At 41.0% G+C, this 22,964-nt stretch overlaps 1 protein-coding gene across 3 annotated transcripts in view; it reads right to left on the reverse strand.

Annotated features, from left to right (window-relative positions):
- Positions 1-22,964, reverse strand: part of CDK14 (cyclin dependent kinase 14) — a 481,017-nt gene that overhangs the window by 220,022 nt on the left and 238,031 nt on the right. For all 3 annotated transcript variants that reach the window (XM_044293158.1, XM_044293157.1, XM_044293159.1), the window contains one exon: positions 11,956-12,076. In XM_044293158.1, coding sequence (XP_044149093.1) covers positions 11,956-12,076 — 121 coding nt within the window. The remainder of the gene's footprint in view (positions 1-11,955; positions 12,077-22,964) is intronic.

The raw sequence follows: 22,964 nt of genomic DNA on the forward strand, positions 1-22,964 counted from the left end.
GATAGATAGATAGGAGATAGATAATAGATAGATAATAGATAGATAATAGATAGATAGATAGATATTAGATAGATAGATATTAGATAGATAATAGATAGATAGATATTAGATAGATAGATAGATAGATAGATAGATAGATATGAGATAGATAGATAGATAGATAGATAGATGATAGATAGATAGATAGATAGATAGATAGATATGAGATAGATAGATAGATATTAGATAGATAGATAGATAGATAGATATGAGATAGATAGATAGATAGATAGATAGATAGATAGATGATAGATAGATAGATAGATAGATAGATATGAGATAGATAGATAGATGATAGATATGAGATAGAGAGATAGATGATAGATATGAGATAGATAGATAGATATGAGATAGATAGATAGATAGATAGATATGAGATAGATAGATAGATATGAGATAGATAGATAGATATGAGATAGATAGATAGATAGATAGGAGATAAATAGATAGATAGATAGATATGAGATAGATAGATAGGAGATAAATAGATAGATATGAGATAGATAGATAGATAGATAGATAGATATGAGATAGAGAGATAGATGATAGATATGAGATAGATAGATAGATAGATAGATAGATAGATAGAATGCACCCGCGCACAGTTTCTTCTCCTCTGCTCTCAGGAGATGACTTCAGGTAATGTCTCCGATTCTCCATCAGATCAGATATGGAGCGTCTTAGTGAAAACAAAGCAGATAATGGAACGCACAGAGATGGAGGTGACTGTCTGCACTGGGCAAGGAGAGGAGCTGGAAAACATTATTTCTGAAATGTAAATCATCACTTCTAGCGGATGGACACAATCTTACATGTTAGATGGGATCAGAAATGGACCCTCCATGTCATAAAGGAGAAAAAGAAAAAAATACAAAAATGAGAAAAAAGGTGAAAATGAGTGTTTAGTATGCCTCAGCAAATTTCCTGATATTTTATTCTGCCAAAGTCACTCTCCCTGAATACACCGGACAGTCCTCTAATACCAGCTGTAGTATATAGATAATAATTCACTGATCTAACAGTACTTTATTCATACAAGCCATAACACAGTGCATAGGCACAGCAATAATATCAGGCCTAAAATATGTCATAATGCCCAGATAGAGTACTAAAAGGTCAAACACTTATCTACACCACATTCTTATCAGTAAGATAAGAACTGAGCTATAAGGAGTGTTTATAAGGTCAGAGATAAGGAGCCGTCAGCTGAGCTGCCTGACAGAACAGACTAGATAAACTCAAGGATGCACAGAGAAAGGTGTTCAAAAATTTTAATAAAGACCAATTGGAAAAAAAAAAATATCTCAAAATTAGCACAATGCAATAATAATAATAAAAAATATCTCCCCAAAGGTGTACATAGCCTTTAACTATATACAGCATATAGTGTACAGTGTGAATATCTTGTCAAAGAGGAGTCAAAATGACACTCCATGAAAAGTAGGTCACTTCTCTGTAAGCTATAGTTGTATAGTTACCTCTGAGACTTTTTTGGGGGCGAGTTCACTTTAAGAAGTTGTACTTTCTTATAATCTCAGTCTCCTGATGTTCGGTAAATATTTATACAGCAAATTTATCCTGATAAAAGTATTGGAATTCAGCCTCGAATTCCCAATAAAGCGTTGCTCTCATTTAGCAGGCGGCGTCTCCCGTACACAGAATCGCGCTTCGTCTTCTCTCTCTGAAAGTGACATTAATTAAAACCTGACTTGCATTCTTCATATGTTTTGTTCTACCCGCACTGATAAACATCCTAATAATTTAAGTCCATCTCTTGGGAAGACAAATATAATTACCAGAGATGTCGGCCATTGATCGGCAAAATTACACTGCCGAAAAATATGAAATATAAAAAAATTACAACTCTCAAATCAGGTTATGTTAGTGTTCAGACCTTATGCTGGGATGGTTAACCCTTCCTTCTGGGCATGCTATTATGAGTATGAATACATTTCAGGGTACATTTTTATTGTATCTGGGCAGTAAAATTTTTTAGATAATGGACCAGAATGCTTAAGAAACATCTTAACGATTTACCACTGCTCCTGGAGCTTCCCAGTTCCCCCGCTGGTCTCTGTACATCCTTGCCCCCTTCCAAATAGAAACGTGACCACTCAGTGACCCAATACCACCAGAGACTAGCAGGAAGTACAGAAACTGGCAGTGGACCTGGCAAGCTCTGGAATGGGAACAGCGGGGGATCTGAGAGGTGAGGGAGAGGTTAGGAATGCTGTGGTGTCAAGCAGTTGCTGAAAGGGGCCAGATTTTCATCATTGTTATGGAGCACCCAATCTTCTATGGACCACAGCTCTGAATCAGAATGGGTCCCTGATCTGGGCTTATTTCTTGATCTATCACCCAAAAAATGACCCTCATTGCACTATGCTGGATATTCTCTTCTTGTAAACAATACCCACATACAAAATTTCACATATGAAACAGTATGGAGGACTGCTACCAATATCTCCCTCAATGCATTTTGAAATCTGGCATCACTACTTTGGATAGAGGTTGGAGCTGGATCCACAGCATTGAGGTGACCCACCTCCATGGAATGCTTCCAATATGCATTTTTTATGGTCTTGGCTTCTGTCCCAAGTTCAGTTTGGGCAAAAATACCTCCGTAGTTGTCCATAGCCATGGAGCTCTTTGCCAAAATGAAGAATAATGGGGTTGGCCTGCTGGTTTCTTTTGAGCTATACTTGTGAAACACAAAGACAAGAGCTCGTGCTCATCTTCAGATATGCCAAAAGCTTCTGTCTATGGGGTCCTCACTAATCACTAAAATGGGGTCCCGACCATTTTTCATGGTCTTGGCTTGGGTCCCAGTTTGGGGCAAGTTTTCTGTTTGGGCAAAAATATCTCCATAGCATTACATCAAGTCATGGAGCTCTTGGCCAGCAAGCAGGGTTATTGGGCTAGCCTGTTGGTTTCTTAGGAGCTATATTTGCTAGAAAACAAAGCAATTATGCTCATCTGAGAGTAAGTGATGAGGGTCTGATTGGTGGGGGCCCGACTGCTGGGTTCTCCACCAATCATTAGAACTCTAGGTGACTGCCAGAGATAGCTTAGCACCATAATCAGGTACTCTTCGGCAGACCTACAGAGTGGCAATGTGCATGATTAACTCCTTCTCCATACAAATGGGGGGCCTGGGACCCCCTTCTCTTGACTGGTGGAGATACTAGGGTTGGACCCCCACCGATCAGACACCTGTCATCTATTCTGCATATGAGTGATAAGTTGTTATGCTGGGACAACTGCTTTAACAAAAAGATCCTGAGATGTATTAAAAGGCCATTACCAGTTATATATTTTTTGAATTGATGATTGAAACTTAAACGGCTAGTCAAAATTTCTCTTTCCCAAGCAAAGACCTGAACAGGAAAATACTAATTTATACGGTGTATTCCCTTTCCAAAGTGGAGTCGTGAACAGGAGACTACCATTTGATATGATGTATTCCCTTTCCCAAGTAGAGTCATGAGCATGAAAATACCAGTGTATACGGTGTATTCCCTTTCCCAAGTGGAGTCATGAGCAGGAGAATACCAGTTTATACAGTGTATTCTCTTTCTCAAGCGATTCATGAGCAGGAAAAATACCAGTTTGTATGGTGTATTGCCTTTCCAAAGTGGAGTCATGAGCAGGAGAATGCCAGTTTATATGGTGTATTCCCTTTCCCAAGTGGACGCATGAGCAGGAGAATACATTTGATACAATGTATTCCCTTTCCCAAGTGGACGCATGAGCAGAGCAGGAAAATACCAGTTTGTATGGTGTCTTACCCCTTTCCAAAGTGGTCATGAGCAGAGCAGGAAAATACCAGTTTATACAGTGTATTCCCTTTCCCAAGGGGAGTCATGAGCAGGAGAATACTTTTTGATATGGTGGATTCTCTTTCCCAAGTGGAGGCATGAGCAGGAGAATACATTTGATACAATGTATTCCCTTTCCCAAGTGGACGCATGAGCAGGAGAATACATTTGATACAATGTATTCCCTTTCCCAAGTGGACGCATGAGCAGGAGAATACATTTGATACAATGTATTCCCTTTCTCAAGTGGAGTCATGAGCATTAAAATACCAGTTTATACGGTGTATTCCCTTTCTCAAGTGGAGTCATGAGCAGAGCAGGAAAATACCAGTTTGTATGGTGTCTTACCCCTTTCCAAAGTGGTCATGAGCAGAGCAGGAAAATACCAGTTTATACGGTGTATTCCCTTTCCCAAGGGGAGTCATGAGCAGGAGAATACTTTTTGATATGGTGGATTCTCTTTCCCAAGTGGAGGCATGAGCAGGAGAATACCATTTGATACAGTGTATTAAGGTGAAAGTCGCTGAGATATAAGCAGACATTTTCTTCTCTAGATCTGAAATCGTGCTCAAATAAATTGGTTTGACACATAACACTTGTAGCCCAGTGGACAATCTTAAAAGGTCAAGCTTGGACTACTTTGCAATTAATGGGTTTGTTCTGTCATTCAGCCCTACAGCACATAAGATCCTCTACTAGAGTTTAGATGTATATCCAACTCTGCTGGGGCCCTGGAAACCTATGGATTACAAGAGTGCTGAGAAGGCGTCGCTATGGAAACAGAACATCTTTACCCTGGAGATCTTTGTTTAAAAACAAAACATGAAACATAAGTTTCTCATGGGAGCGGCTGTCAATCAAAAACTCTCCAGTTGTGATTTCCTCAGCAGCTGAAAAGGCTAAATGTTATAGAGCCTGGATCACATCTGACATCTTCTCACTCAGATTTCAAGGACAATTCGGTCATCAGACATTCAGAAATTTGCTATCCAATTTACAAATGTTCCTATTTTCTTTTAAACAAAAATTGGGAATTTCTAATGCAGATTTTGAACCATTTCACTAAAGTATGAGCCAACTGTGTTTTCCTCACTAAATTATTCAATGAAAAAAATGAAATTAAAAAAGTAATATTTTTACACTGGACCACTCTATCATAGAAGCAGAAAAAGTGAATTCAAGCGATGCAGCCATACGACAGACACCGGTGGCACCCAACAGACTCCACTGACTTATATGTATTCGTCCTTTTACTAAAAAACTTTTTTTCCATTGCTAGGACAGTTTAACACCCAATGTTGAGACCTTTTAGCAGTACTTTCTGTGTGGTCCATATGAGCCATGATATCATCTAGCCCAGTATGACATAGAATAATAAGCTCATCAGCTCATCTTTCAATAGGATATTTTTGCTTGCAATGTACTATTATGTTGCAGGGCAGAACGGGTTAATAGATAGACCATTATTTAATTGACAAGCCATTATTATTATTAGGGTTTTCAAATTTTCAGCAGTTTTTCCTCTATACCTTTCAGTTTCACAGCATCTGCTGGCTGTTCCTTCTTCTCACTGAATCCATCAGGGAGCTGTACTGATGGCTCGATCTGTAGCTCCATCTTCATTTTCTTAACAGCGCATTTAAGCCATATTCTTATTGAACTGATTACATTTTAGCTTAAAGGAGTGTTTATGAGCTATCGGGAAACTAGAGATAAGGGCTACAGATGGAGCCATCACAGCAGCTCTCTGACAGATTCACTGAGAAGGAGAAGGAACAGTTTACACATGCAGTGAGAATGAAAGCTGTAGAGGACAAGCTGTTGAAGAATTTTAATAAAGACCAACTGGGAAAAAAAATTTTTAGCCCAAAATAGGTACAATTTAATAGTTTCCAAGTGGAGTCATGAGCAGGAAAATGCCAGTTTATACAGTGTATTTATATTCCCAAGTGGAGTAATGAGGAGGAAAATACTAGTTTGTACTGTGTATTCCCTTTGCCAAATGGAGGCAGGAGAATACCAGTTTATACAGTGTATTCTCTTTCCCAAGTGTTTATCAGCCATCAGGGAACTAGAGATAGGGGCAACATATGGAGCCATCACAGCAGAAGGAACATCCCGAAGATGCAGTGAAAATGAACTGTTGAAAAACTTTTATAAAATATTTTTAGCCCAAAATAAGTACAATTCAATAGTTAAAAAATCCGCTCACCGCCGCTTTTCTTTAAGCATTTATAGTGAAAGTTCTGTTCTAGAGATGACTGGGGTAAGTTTTTAGATGTCACATCTTGACTTTTTTTCCAGAGCATTTGAAACTATGCTGCATAAAAGGTTAGTATACAAACTGAGATGCTTGGACTGAGGGAAAATGTAAAATTGTAAGTAACTAGTTATTAATGTAACAGCTCGAGATTGAGACACTTTACTAGTAGGCAGGAGGCAGTGCAGGAGAAGTCAAAGTTACCTGTTGTGTACAACAAGGGTTAGAAACACAGAAGGGGGGGGGGGGGGGGTCAGCACGGTTACTAGTGGGTTACCACACTGGTCAGTATTGGGGGGTTCAACATTACTAGTGGGGTACAACATGGGTAAGTACTGGAGGGGGTCACCATTACTTGTAGGATACCATAGGGATCAGTACAGGAGGTGTCATCATCACAAATGCGGTACCATAAGAGCCTGTATTGTAGGGGTCACTGACTGTTACTAGTGGGGTACCACAGGTGTCAGTATTGCAGGGGTCACAATTACTTGTGGGGTACCACAGGTGTCAGTATTGAAGGGGTTCAGTATTGGAGGGGTCACCATCACTATCACTAGTTGGGTTCCACAGGGGTCAGTAATGGAGGTGTCATAATCAGTAGTAGGGTACCACAGGGGTCAGTACTGGAGGGGTCACTGTCACTAGTAGTGTACCACAGGGGTCAGTATTGGGCCCTAATCTTCAATATATTTATAAATGATCTTGTAGAAGGCTTGCATAGTAAAATATAAATTTTTGCAGATGAAGCTAAACTGTGTAAAGTAATTAACATGAAAGAGGACAGAATACTGTATATATACTACAGAGGACAGAATACTGTATATATACTACAGAGGACAGAATACTGTATATATACACACTACAGTGGACAGAATACTGTATATATACTACAGAGGACAGAATACTGTATATATACACACTACAGAGGACAGTATACTGTATATATACTACAGAGGACAGTGTACTGCATATATGTACTACAGAGGACAGCATACTGTATATATACTACAGAGGACAGTGTACTGTATATATACTACAGAGGACAGAATACTGTATATATACACACTACAGAGGACAGTATACTGTATATATACTACAGAGGACAGTGTACTGCATATATGTACTACAGAGGACAGTATACTGTATATATACTACAGATGACAGTATACTGTATATATACTACAGAGGACAGTGTACTGCATATATGTACTACGGAGGACAGCATACTGTATATATACTACAGAGGACAGTGTACTGTATATATACTACAGAGTACAGTATACTGCATATATGCACTATAGAGGACACTATAATGTATGTATATACTACAGAGGACAGTATACTGTATATATACAGATGAAAGTATACTGTATATATACTACAGACAGTATACTGTATATATACTACAGAGGACAGTATACTGCATATATGTACACTATAGAGGACAGTATAATGTATATATATTTATATATATATATTACAAAGGACAGTATACTGTAAATATATATACTACAGCGGACAGTACACTGTGTATATATATACTACAGAGGACAATATACTGTATATATAGACTACAGAGGACAGTACACTGTGTATATATATATACTACAGAGGACAGTATACTGTATATATAGACTACAGAGGACAGTACACTGTGTATATACTACAGAGGACAGTATGCTGTATATATACTACAGAGGACAGTATAATATATATATATATATTGGATATACTACAGAGGACAGTATACTGTGTATTTATACTACAGAGGACAGTATACTGTGTGTGTGTATATATATATATATATATATATATATATATATATATATACACACACACATATACACATACATACTACAGATGACAGTATACAGCTTCAGATGGATCTGGATAGATTGGAGGCTAAGGCAGAGAAGTGGCAGATGAGGTTTAACACTGGCAGATGTACGGTTATGCACGTGGGAAGGAATAATGCAAGTCACCAGTACATACTAAACGGTAAAACACTGGGTAACACTGACATGGAAAACGACTTAGGAATTTTAGTTGACAGGTAAATGGTTGAGGGGTGACCTAACAAGTATGTACACAATATTTTTGGATGATTATTTTAGGTGGAAATGTTCCTTAACAATAAAGGTTTAGGGTCATTTTTATTTTCATTTTCTTCTGCTTTTAGCCTATGCATATACGAGCAATATATTCATATCACCATAGGATAACATAAGTGATGTCGCATGGCCAGGCAGCTAGTAATTTAGGATGTAGTCACCCACAATTCTTAGGAACAGCCGCCGCCATGAACAAAGGCCCGATGTGGGACTGCAATTGAGTCATTAGTTTTTAGTTACATCCCTAACGTTCTACACTAGCAAATGAAGTGTAAAAATAGTCTGCGGATAGCAGCACCTGCTTCTCCGAGCACTCCAGAATGACAATATTTGTGCAGCCATTTAAGTGCAGCTGGTCCCCTCAATTGTAGGGCCGTTTCCTTCCTCGGCTCCGGCAGAAGCCTCGCTAAACCTCATTCATTACAACATCAGGCCATTGACTCTCATCATCTGTTTTTACTGGGTGATACTTGGGGAAACATAAGAGGCTTGTTTGATCTGGCAATCAGTTCAAGATCCTTTCCAAGCAGAAAAAAACCTTCTCCGGAACAGATGGACCATGGCGTACAGTATAATACATTCTGTTCTATCCCATCAGCAAGTAGGTAAAAGAATAAAAGACAATACTAATAGTGTCATTTGTCACTTGTTTTCACCTCACGAGGAGCCAACATGTATTTGTGAGGCTTCACTACCGGAGCCACTAAAGGTCTGGGGTGTAACATTCATCATACAGACATTGGTAATAGCTGTCTTCATTTTTCTAAGTGAAAAAAATGGGGGCCTATTAAGAAATGGGATGTGATTGGAATTCCTGACAGAAGTAGCAAGGGGGCCAAAAGCAGATTCCTGCTATGGTAATGACAACATAGGGTACTTTTTATTGTTACTTACTTATGTGAGTAAAAATGGGCAATTACCGGTAGCACAGAATAAAAAATTGTCATAAAATTAAAAAAAATTATATACATAATATCAAAAAGAATACAAAAATAAACAAATGTTATGTTCCCACATACTATATTATAAAATGGGGGTAACAAAAAATCCACAAAAGAAATTTCAGATTTTTTTTTTCTTCTTAAATAGTACCCGATACTTCAACAGTAAGGGGAGAAGTGTAAGGGGGCTAAAGATGTTCCATTGTTAATGGCCACAAAGTAACCTGAGAGCGCAAGGGATAATAGTTCAATCGGCCAGACGGCAGACACAGGAGCCCCATGGATCATGAGAACAGGGGTCCCATGTCAAGCATTTGAACTGAGCGTTGGTTGGGCATGTGCCTTACTGAAAGTCTCTGGGACTGACGGACATAGCTGAACACTGTGTCACGGCTGAGGATGGGGGAAACCCTCAGCCGTGTGATGCCAGATGATGTAGTGGCTACTCGGCCATGAGAACAGGATAGGGAGCAGGTCACCTCCTACAGCGTCCCTACCCTGACCCTAACTCCTAACCTGCATGAGCCGACCTTGATGGTAGGAGGACCCATGCGCAGGAACCTCGGAGCCCTGACTTACCCTCCGCAGGTCCCTGAGCTAGGAGCTGGGTAAGACGACCTACTCCTCCTAGGCACGGAGGAGCAGGAGTCTCAATGGCCAAGCTGTTGGGAAAAGGGGGACATAAACAGCCTTACGGGAATGGCAGGCGAACACCAAGTTCCACCAACCTGCCACAGCCTTGCTGACTGGATCCCTGAGCAGACAGGAATCCAGAACCGTAAGCTGCACCAAATAACATAGGAAGGTCCCAACAGAACAACATACAACATCACACACATAAAGACATCAACAACACGACAATACTTTTTGACCACAGGGGGTGGCTCTCACTGGCAGGTCATATGCACAGGAGGCTGCTCCAGCCAAGCATGACTGAAGCAACCTACTGAGCCATGCCAAACACTCAGGCTATATAGGCCAAGAAGCCACACCCCACAGTCGGACACACCCAGTGACATCACACACACACTGGGAAGGGAGTTAACCCTTCCAGCACCACAGAAGGGAAAACTCACATAAAGGGGAAGTGTCCAACAGTAGCAACACACTGTGGTTGTTGCCGCTGGCAACGACATGGGTGGCAACCGTGTCCTGGGAGATAGCCCGGAGGCCGGGACACTGCCACCACATGTACAGACAGCCAGACGTTGCCACGGGCAACCACAGTGCAGGAAGAGTGTCAGTGCACACCACACATACTACACAGAGTGCACACAGACATACAACACAGTGCACACAATACACACACACCTAACATAAAGGAAGTCAGGTGCGACCGCATGCCAGGGCAGCAAGCTGCCTAGCGACGCTCAGGCTGCTCTGCTGCACACACACTTACACAACTAGTTGCCCGCGGCAACCACAAGTGAGGCCACAACCAGCGACCCACACCTGTGGTTGAAACCCAAAATAAACCGCAGGCAACCGCATGCGGTAAAGGAGTCACGGTCATAGCCATGGCCGTGACACACTGTCCTCAGTTATCTCCGACAGCCCCCATAGAGATACAGCAGTGCTTGAAAGTTTGTGAACCCTTCAGTATTGTTTATATTTCTGCAAAAATAAGACCTAAAACTACATCAGGTTTTCACACAAGTCTTAAAAATAAATAAAGATAACCAAATCGAACCAATGGGTCAAAAATATTAGATTTGGTCATTTATCTATCGAGGATAATGATCCAATATCATGAGTGGCAAAAAGTATGTGAACCTTTAGGATTAGCAGATAACTTGAAGGTGAAATTAGAGTCAGATGTATTCAGTCAATGGGACCTGTTTTATTTAAACTGGGATCTATGAAAGTCTACACATGTGTATGATGGCATGAACAAAGGAGCTTTTTGCGGACCTTAGAAGAAGAGTTGCTGATGCTCATCCGGCTGGAAAAGGTTAAAAAACATCTCTAAAGAGTTTGGACTCTACCAATCAACCGTCAGATTGTGTACAAATGGAGGAAGTTCAAGAGCATTTTTACCCTCCCAGAAGTGGTCAACCAACAAAGATCATGCCAAGACCAAGGCGTGTAATAGTCCATGAAGTGAGTCCATGAGGTCTCACTTCAGCAAATATCACTTATTATGTAGAGAAAGTTAATACAAGGTATTTACTAATATATTGTGATCATCCATATTGCTTCTTTTGCTGGCTGGATTCAATTCATTTTTCTATTGCATTATACACCGCTCATTTCCATGGTTACAACCACCCTGCAATCCATCAGCGGTGGCCGTGTTTGCATATTATGGGAAAATGCACCACCAGAGAGGCCGGCGCTTTATCCTATAGTCTGCAAGCACGGCCACTGAGGTTGACCTCATATATAGAGGATTCTGGAGGCTATTCTATATTGCACAGTATAAAAGTTTTTTTTTTAAATGATGACCTATCAGAATCTGATCGGTGGGGATCCGACACCCAGGACCACCAGGATCATCTATTTGAGAAGGTATTGGCGCTCCTGTGAACTCATAGCTTACCCTAGGCCAATGACATTCCAGGAAGGTTAGTACAGCCCCTTGGACACATACAACACTAATTTACATATCTATAAAATCCTTTTTTAATTAAATTAAAACCACACAGCCCTATAGGACAGATATATTGCGGACATGCTAGCGGCGATCTAGCCGTGCATGTCCGCAGCTCTATAGCCCAAAACTTTGTGACAGAATCCCTTTAAGCTGCCTATGAAAAATCACCGGGACTTAAAGCAATACTTACCACATGTCGAGACAGGTGGAATATTCTGTGGAGCCAAAAAGGACATCAGGGGGTCTATACCAAAGTGTTACTACTTCATTAGAGTATGTGTGGCTTGGGACTGACTTGGCTCGTGCAAGACCTAAAAGACATAAAACATAATTTATGTAGAAGATACTACAGAGCACAAAGTGGCACCACAAGATGAAAAAATCGAAACGTGTGAAACAAAACAATTATCACAAGGCAAACAGTGTGCAAACGGTTTATTGAAAGCTGATTATTGGTTACAATGAGAAACAGCTCAGCCGTCTCTGAATACCCAGTGCTGAGGTCTGAGACTCCATGCGCGTCGCAGCTTCCTCAGGGGTTTGTTTGCACACTTGCACTTTTAGAGGGGATCTTTTCTTTTTGATACCACAATATTATTCTATGTACTGTTTTCACTACAGTGAATGTTTGCTCAATGCATTTGCACTTTATTTATGATCTTGTATATAATTAGTTATTCATTGATGTTGTGTCATACTGTGGAAGGTTATACTGTGCCCATTGTCTCATTGTTATCAGGGGGTTGTGCGGTGTAGGGAGGGAGTAGAGCCTCATCGTTATCCATCATTATTTTGTTGCACTGCTCCTCCCTTATTGCTGTTTTTAAAATTGTTATTTTTATTTTATTTATTTTTTCAGATGGATCTGCATGTACAGTATCAGATATTTGATATTTGAGATGTGCTCTACTGTTTTGTCATAGCAATGTGGGCTAGGTGAGCATTCACCCATTAAAAGGGCACCAGATGGGGTTGGGGCACATAAGGGCTACTATATTGTGTTGTGGGCACATAAGGAGGCACCATATTGTGTTTGGGGCACCATACTGTGTTGTGGGCACAAAAGGGGGTACTATATTGTGCTGGGGGCATATAAGGGGCACTATATTGTGTTGTGGGCACATAAGGGGGCACCATATTGTTTTGGGGGCACCATATTGTGTTGTGGACACATAAGGGGCACCATATTGTGTTGTGGGCACATAAGGGGGCAGCATATTGTGTTGTGGGCACATAAGTGAGACCATATTTTGTTAGGTGGCACATAAGTAGGCATTATTCTATATTGAGGAGGTCATAAGGAGCACCATATTGTTTTGGACACTTAAGTATGCACTATATTCTATTGGAGGGAACATAAAGGGTACAATATAGTGTTGGGAGCCACATAAGGAGGCCTTATTTAATGTTTTGGAGCACATACAGGGCACCATATTGTGTTGGGATGAACAAAGGAGGCATTATCCTGTGTTTGGGGGCACATAAGAGGCCACCATATATTACCGGTGTAATACGGCAGCAGTGCTATGGGGTGGAGATTAGCTGTGTGTTAGGGGCCCCCTGAAATAACTTTGCTCGGGTCCCCAGAAATGCCAAATCCACCCCTGGGCCCTGTAAATAATGAACTGTATTAAGGCTTGCCTCACATCTGTGGTGTGTATTCCGGCAGGCTGTTCCGGCAGAAAACAGCCTGCTGGAATTCTCCGGATCCGTCACTGTCAGATGCAACTGGATTGCCCGCCTGCCCCATTAAGTATAATGGGGTCCGGAGGAAATCCATCCGCATTCTGGCAAAAATGCAGAGAATCGGCCGGACCCAAACACTGCACTCTGCGCAGTTTGTTTCCTGCTGATTTCCGGCATTCTCTGCCAGAACATGCATCTGGATCGCTGTGCAGCAGATGTGAAAGAAGCCTTAGGCTACTTTCACACTAGCGTTCGTCTGTCCGCTCGTGAGCTCCGTTTGAAGGGGCTCACGAGCGGACCCGAACGCTTCCGTCCAGCCCTGATGCAGTCTGAATGGATGCGGATCCGCTCAGACTGCATCAGTCTGGCGGCGTTCAGCCTCCGCTCCGCTCGCCTCCGCACGGACAGGCGGACAGCTGAACGCTGCTTGCAGCGTTCGGGTGTCCGCCTGGCCGTGCGGAGGCGTGCGGATCCGTCCAGACTTACAATGTAAGTCAATGGGGACGGATCCGTTTGAAGATGCCACAATATGGCTCAATCTTCAAGCGGATCCGTCCCCCATTGACTTTACATTGAAAGTCTGGACGGATCCGTCCGAGGCTATTTTCACACTTAGCTTTTATATGCCAAAATAATGCAGACGGATCCGTTCTGAACGGAGCCTCCGTCTGCATTATTATGATCGGATCCGTTCAGAACGGATCCGATCGAACGCTAGTGTGAAAGTAGCCTAATACATCATAAAAAGAGCAACAACAAAACTAAAACCCACATCTCATATTCTCATAAGGCACTTGCATAAATATTTTGGACAATAAAGTTTTGTGGAAATTTAACCCACGGTTCATAAAAAGCTCCCAAACTAAATAAATAACCTTCTATTCTAGTTTTAAGGAAGGAACATTCACAGTAATTGATGTAATAATAGGTAATAAAACGTGAACATGATAGCAAACCGTAAAACCGGAGGAAAAGAATACATACAGTATATATTTGTTCTATGGGAAAAGTTTATTTTGTTTGAGCCTTTCCACTCCAGGCGGCAGACAATATAATAACCCGTCACTCATCATACACATGCTAGACTTCTCCCATCTCCCCGGCCTGCCAAGAATCTGAGATGAACAATGAGCGACCAGACCAATTATCCAATCTTTTTATACCCCTGCAACCTTTACATTAAGGGAAGTAAGAGTTTTGCATGAAATGGCCTTCCTGATGATATATATTCTGGCCAATTACACCACACTACAATAGGCACACACACAAAAAAAAACTGATGCAACAGAAAACCCCAATTCTGGCTGTCAGTTCTCACTGGAAGACAACAATTCTGAAGAGGACTGCAGCCAAAAAACTTAAAGCAGTCAAGGAAATTCTTTAAATGTGACATTAATTAAAGTTTATTTAAATGATCTATTGTCAGTCAAACCAGAGACTCCTCCAAAAGGAAGAGCACCCCTTTAGTAGACAGCAATTTTTTTTTTTCTCCTCATCAGTACAGACCAGGGTGCTGTTTGATTGGATCAGATGTCTTAGATGCTGGACGGTCGTTGTTATAGCAGTCGGGGCCCTAAGGAAAGCCCACAGACCTGCCATCTTAGTACTCCTATAATACCCCGTAATAAGATAACACTAAAAGCACAATACACTGCAATACAGAAGTATTGCAGTGTACTGTAAAATGAGTAAGTGAATTTTTTATTTTTTAATATATATATATAGGGTTTTCCATGATTTTTAACTGTTAGGTCATCAGTAGCTGATCGGTGGGGGTCCGGGACCTCTGTCCATGAGCTGTTTGAGAAGACACCAGTTCTCCTGTGACCACCGCTGCCTTCTTGCAGCTTACCAAGCACAGCGCCAAACCTTGTATAGTGGCTGTGCTTGGTATCACGCTCAATAAAAAATAAAAAATCTTTACTGGCTATGTAAAAAACCATAAACACAATTATATAAAAATAAAAAAAATACACAGTGCCAGAATTGCTATTTTTTGCTCACCTTGCCTCCCCAAAAATGTAAGAAATAGTAATCAAAAAGTTACATTTACCCCAAAATGGTACTTATAAAAATTATTAGAATAATTATAGAATAATATTAGTGATTAACAAATTTCTTAAAATTCAATTAGTGTCCAAATCTGCTGTCCGATTCGATTCAGGTCCAAATAAATTTGACCCAAATCAAAAGTGTCTCAGTTGACTGGAAAAGTGACACTGCCCCTCTTCCCCTTCTCTCTCCGACTCCTCTTTCTCTCTCTAATCTCTCTCTATTCTTCCGAATCAAATCACACAAAATCCAGGTTCTGTACAATCAGAACTTTTTGAAAAATTCAGGTCGAATTTTTAAACTTTACAATCCATTTCTCTCTAAATAATATACTTAAGTAATAAAAAATAATAACTATTATGAATTTTATATACAGTTAGAAAATCCCAGCTAAATGGATTGAAAAAAAGGAAAAGGGAATGAATGTAAAAAACTACAGCTCCCCCCTAAATCAAAACTGACCTGCAGAAGAAATGTATTACGTCATTTAAAGCGCACTGCAAACGTATTAAAAACTAGACCGCCCCAAAAATGTTGGATTAGATTTTTTTTCCTCATTCCACCCCATGCAAATTATATTTTTTTTTATATATCTTTTAAATACATAATATGGTACATTAAATAAGCAAAAGACAATCCCTCATATATCTATGGAAAAATAAAAAAGTTTCAGAAGGCAGGAATGAATAAATGAGAGCGGAAAAATAGCTATGGCAGGAGAGGGTGATTTCAGAATGTGAATAAGCTGTTTTATTACTAAACACCCAAAAATTTGAAAAGAAAAAAAAAGTTAAATGTCAATTGTGAAAAAAATTTGAAAAGTTTAAAAAAATTTGCACAATTTGTAAAAAAATAAAAATAAATTAATATTGCCTCTAGACTGAAAATAAAACATCTCTACTACAGCAATATATCAACCAAACACACAGAGAATTAAAAAAAAAAGGTCATTCATTCTGATAAGTGTGACATGACTAGCAGACACCGCGTGCCGTATCCTTGAGAGGAGCGGGTAAATTAGAGAGGCGTTAAATAATAAATTTAACCTTTGTGTGATATTGAGAGGCCATCATTAGCAGAGCACTGCTGCTCCCTCTGTGGCCCTGCACATTCTACAATCTGTCACTATCTGATATATGACCTCTTATTTAAGGAGATCGCCGAGTAGATTTCCTTGTCAGTACATGTCTCTGTCAAAACTTCTGTGTGTAAAAAGTGTAAAATGATTTTTATGGTCGTTTGAAATGTTCACAAATACAATGTATGTTTCTAAGAATTAAACAAAAGAAGATATAAAATGAATGAATGAATAAAAACAGCATAAAAATTAAAAAAAAATTCCCCCAAACCAGCATGAAATCCTAAAAAAAGTTAATAAAACTGTAAGTAAAACTAAAAGTAATATAATAATGATACTACTACTACTACCAATAATAATAATCATAACAGTGATGAGCGAGTTTCTTAAAATTCAGTTAGGGTCCAAATCTGCCATCCAAGTCAATTCGGGTTCAAAGAATTTGCCCCAAATCAAAATTGCCTCAGTTGCCTGAAAAACGGACACCCTCTGCTCCTCCCCGTCTCTTTCTCCCAACCCTCTTTCTCCATCTAATCTCTCTTTATTCTCCCAAATCAAATCACATAAAATTCGGGTTCTTTACAATCAGAACGTTTTGAAAAATTTAGGTCACATTTTTTTAGTTTTGCAATAAATTTTTCTCTAAATAATATACTTAAGCAATAAAAATATAACTAATAATAATTAATATATTATAAACAGTTAGAAAACCCCAGCTTTTATGGACCGAAAAAGGGGGATGAAAGGTAAGGTTTTTATTAAAATTTGCAATAGGAATTTATTAAAACCGTTTTATACTATAAAAAAAATTTTTATTTACAAAGAGGGGGATTTATTTTAAAGCTTAAAGGGGTTGTCTCATTTCAGCAGATAGCATTTATTATGTAGAGGAAGTTAATACAAGGCACTTACTAAATGTATTGTAATTGTCCATATTGCCTCCTTTGCTGGCTGGATTCATTTTTACATCACATTATACGCGTCTCGTTTCCATGGTTACGTCCACCATGGAATCCATCAGTGGTGGTCGTGCTTGCACACTACAGGAAAAGCACCAGCCTATGCGCTCTCCCACGTTCTTAGACACCAAATAGGCCGTCACTTTTTCCTATAGTGTGCAAGCACGACCACCACTGATGGCTTACAGGGTGGTCATAACCGCTGGAAACGAGCAGTGTACAATGTAATGGTTAAATGAATCCACCCAGCAAAGGAAGCAATATGGACAATACATTAGTAAGTGCCTTGTATTAACTTCCTCTACATAATAAATGCTATTTGCTGAAGAGAGACAACCCCTTAAATGTTTTTGCCAGTAGCCCAGACCCCGGATTGGAGAGGTACATACAGTATATTGCTAGACACTAGACTTTAATGTGATGTGATATTTTTTTAAATAAAAATACAAAAAAGAATGTTCAAAAATCACATACACAACATGTCCAAAAATATGGCCGCCCCTTCTAATTAGCAGGTCATACTAAAGAGCTCAATGACTTTTAAGGGGGTTCTCCACGATCAGATAAAGTTTGCTGCCATCGTCCAAGAACAGCGCCACACCTGACCATGTATCGTGTCTGGTATTGCAGCTCTGCTCCATTGAAGCAAATAGGGCTGAGCTGCAATACCACACACAACCAATGGACAGGAGTGGTGCTGTTTTTAAAAAACGCCATGTTTCTCTAATCCTGGACATCCCCTTTAATGTGGTACTGTCATGGAAGTGACAAGTTTCTGCTCTGCTTGAAGCGTCTTGTTTAATTCAAGTGTAGTTATTAGGTAGGACAGACAAAATCTCAGGACCACTGGGCTTTGAAAATGTATACAAATGGAGATGAGAAAGTACTTGAATGGACTGTTTAGGTACTTTAAATGTCCTTATAATTAAAGGGGGTTGTGCAGGTTATCAAAAACTTGCTTGATTTTTTCCATAAATGGCGCCACCCCTGTCCACAGGCTGTATGTGGTATTGCGTATGAACCCCATTCCATTCAATGGCATGCTACAAGGCTGGTGCCATGTACAAGGACAGCGGCCATGTTGTTCTAATCCTTTCCACCTCCCTTTAAGGCAGGTAGATAATTAGTCTACCTTCACACACACATTCTAATGTGATTTCATGCAAGGCTGAAAAATCTATTTGCTCATCCACAGACATTTTTCAACCTAGCAGACGTTAAATAATGGTCTGGTCGGGGAGTCCTATGGGGCTTGGAGAGAAGGGCAGGGCCCTCACACAATATGCTCTGAGGAGTCTGCTCGTCAGATAGATTGGCCTGTTATGCATGTTTGGAAGGTAATCATTGCACATAGACTATTCTATAATCCCACTAGACCTGAACGCGGCGCGTGACCTTTAAATATATGCTGTCAATACAGGGCCATTAAGCCGGTCCCAGGTCACTATATCTGACACAGCTGTGCAATGTACACACGGCAAAACAAAAGCCATAAGACAAACGCCAGATATGACTTTCATAATGCAAAATTCATATACATATTAAATATCAGGCTGAAACAGGAAAATTATAACGGGTGCAAAGGAACAATTTTTGGCTAAAATAAATAAGTCTAAGAAATAACGTAAAGAATGAATTTATTGCTGTCTATTTAGTGGAGGTATGGAGACAGCACGTCCTTCATGTGAAGTTTATTCCACATGAAGGTTGCGCTGTCTCCATAACTCAATTTTTGGATGCATGGATTTCCGGTTTATTAAGGGAAGCTCACCACTTCCCTTGGAGCCGCGCACCCACTGCCCATTTCAAACAGGAGTGCTATCTATTCTTCTTTTTGTACCAGGGGTGTAACTATAGGGGAAGCGGTTGCTTTGGGGCCCTGATCCAGAAGGGGCCCATCCAGGAGGAGGACTAAAATATTTTGTCAGGGCCCCCTCAACAGTATTACACAATGAAATGATATACAGTGACAGTATAGACAGTGTGGGAAACGGATGGAACAGCTGCCAGGCCTGGTCTGAGAGAACGATCTTTACTAGCCACAGGAATGGGGGCGGCATGAAAGGAAGGGATTGCGAAAAAATTACTGAGGGAGGGGGGGGGCCCCATTCAAAAATTTGCTGTGGGGCCCAGTCATTTCTAGCTACGCCACTGTTTTGGAACTAAGGCAGTGATGGCTAACCTCCGGCACTCCAGAAGTGGAGAAACTACGACTCTCAGCATGCTCCATTCATTTTTATGGAATTCTGAGAAGAGCCAAGCAAGTGTGCATGTTGGCAGTTGTAGTTTTACCACAGCTGGAGTGCCGGAGGTTAGCCATCACAGGTCTAGGATATCTACTCTGTGACTGTGAATCCTCTTCTGAAAAATTCTTCCCATGTAATAATGGAGTCGTCACATCAGGACAACCCATGTCCATATGCCCTGCTCAGGACCCCCCTTAATGAGCCAGAGAAGAGAGTCGCTATCAAACAGCAGGTCTCATTCAGGTGCGCTCGTGTCATCCATCTTAACAGGAGCCATGTAATACTACAGTTCCCCTGTAGTGGCCGCTGCAGGGGAAATGAGCAGCTGGGGGGGAAGGAAGAACCAGAATCACGACGATCATCAGACTGCTGGGCAGTGCTCATAGTAAAGGGGGTTTGTGGGATTACTACATTGCGGTTCTATGGTTAGGCTTGAATGGGGCTGAGGAGTAGTGAGCTGTAATACAAGACACAGCCATTACTAAAAGGGCCACGGCCCCTTCAATCAGCTCATCAGCAGGAGCTGGGGGTGTCGTCTATACTAAGAATACGCCATCTATTTGGGAGCCCCGGAAAGCCAGAATTAGCATTTTTTTTTTCTTCGCTCCTGTTTGGTGACAATTTATGGAATATTCATTTCCACTTACAGCCTCAGGGGGTCCGGTACACTCTTTCTTATAAAAGCAAACATAAAGAAAAGCTCCATTCTGTGCTGTAATTATAGCAAAACAACAAATTCATCAAGAATCAAGAAGCTCGTTATCACATCACAGAGTTAGAAAAAAGCCAAACTTTAAAATCATACATAGATTTATGTGTGAAGGTTCATAGACTATTACTTGACTCAAACCCAAAAACAATAGTCAGTCCCTGTGGTCAAAATAACTGAAGCAAAAAATGAGCAATGTCAAGTATAGCTAAATGGAAAGATCCAAAAAAGTGGAAATGAACATGAAACATATACAAATAATGACTGTGATGGATGGATAGATAGGAGATAGTTAGATAGATAGATAGATAGATATGCAAAGGACCAAGTAGCTGAAGAGATAACCAGACTGAAGTGTGAACAGGCCTCAGCCCTGCAGGAAATAAGAGGTAAATTACAAGAACTGCAGCAAGAAAACACAGAGCTGAGACGAGAGATAGAAATACTGAAATCCCAGACTTATCCCCTAATCAAGGAGAGGAACCCAGGGAAAGAAGGGGGTGAGAACCAAATGAAAGCCAGCAGCCATGACACCAATACATCAATGAACTGCCAAATGGAATTAACAGAAGATGAGAGCAAAGCAAAGAACAGCAGAGTAATACAAGAGGGGCCAGAGCTGACAACCCCCAAAACACAACCACAACAGACCCCAACAACAGAGCATACCATTACCAGAATCCTAACACAGCAGCTTCCTACAAGAAGCCCGAGCAGCAGGCCGGACACGGACATGAGCAGTAAGCCACAGTGCCCTGATACTGTTCTGATTATAGACTCCAATGGTAAATACTTGAACACAAAGTGACTTTTCCCAGGAAAAAGAGTCCGTAAAATTCGCTGCTATACTATCGAACAAGCAGCAGCCATCATCAATAATCCATATTTCATCAAACCCAACCACATTATCATACACACGGGCACCAATAACCTCCAGGACCAGCACCAGCAAATAGCAGGACAACTGAGCCAGCTAGCAGGGACCGCACAGCAGAAGTTCCCCAGCTGTAAAATCATCTTGTCATCTCTGCTCCCAAGAAAGGACATCCCTGAACACATCATCTAGAGCATCAACACAGAGCTGGCAGCTAAAATCAGCGCCATGCCAGACATCACCCTGGCACAACACCCATCCATAAACCATCATCACCTATATGACAATAAACACCTCAATAACCAAGGAGTCAGCCTTCTAGCCAAAGAATTCAAAGACCTAGTGCTTAACAGAGACCCCCGGCCCAGACTCCACACAAGACAAAAGCCTATGGAAAAGTCACCAACAACAAATAGACCTGAAACCTCATACCCTCCTCAACAAACTGGAAATGGTGACCTTTACCCAAAATATGGCCATCAGAGGCACAAACCATGGAGGAATCCACCTGCCTCACATAAAGTAATGCAGAGCAAAGACATTGAGGAGATAAAGACCCTGCTCAGCACTCTGTGCAGAACACTGACTGGACCAAACTGCTAGAATATGGCCACCAGTCTATAATCCAGCTTGTCCTACACAGGGCAGCTCATTACAAGGTATACAGACAAAAAAATGACATCTCTTATTATCAGCAGCTGGAACATTCAGGGCCTGAACGCTTCAGCCTTCGGATGTAAGACACACGATCCAGACTTTACCCAAAGACTAAAAAACATTGACATACAGATCCTCCTAGAAACGTGGACTAAAACAGAGACTAATTCCATGGTGCCCACCGGATACAGGGAGATCTCTGTCCCTGCTCTAAAAAACAAAAATGTCAAGCTGGGCCGGAGCTCAGGAGGAATATTAATCTGGTATAAAGAGGAGCTCCATGAGCAGATCAGACCAGTAAAGAGAGGAGACAGCCACATCTGGGTAAGGATAGCCCGCTCCATCCTCACCTCTCCGGCTGACATCTACCTCTGTGCAGCATACATAGCTCCACCAGAGTCTCCATACTTCAATCCCGACAGCTTTGAGATCCTACAGAGGGAAGCCGCCCATTTCCAGGCCCTGGGCAATGTTCTGATCTTTGGAGACCTCAATGCAAGAACAGGGAGGGAGAGAGACTACCTGACAACTGACGGAAATGTCTATATATTCGGAGCAGACACTGACTGTGACAGCTCAGTACACACCGAGAGGAACAGCTATGACAGCACAGTAAACAAAAGTGGCAGAACATTGCTGAACTTATGTCGAAGCCTCGGACTTCATATTCTCAATGGCCGCACCAAGGGAGACTCTCTTGGTAGATATACCCTAAACTCCTATGTAGGCAACAGTGTGGTAGACTATGCCATCACAGATATGGACCCCAAAAATGTTAGTAGCTTCATAGTCACCCCACAGACACACCTGTCAGACCACAACCAACTGCTCCTATACATAAAATCCACAAGTAAACTACCTGGCACAAACATCATCAGCAGACCGGCCTCTTCAGCCTACCTCCATCTTTTAAATGGTCCAAGATGTCAGCCCCAAAG

This window comes from Bufo gargarizans, chromosome 5, assembly GCF_014858855.1.
Source record: "Bufo gargarizans isolate SCDJY-AF-19 chromosome 5, ASM1485885v1, whole genome shotgun sequence".
Classification (NCBI taxonomy): domain Eukaryota; kingdom Metazoa; phylum Chordata; class Amphibia; order Anura; family Bufonidae; genus Bufo; species Bufo gargarizans.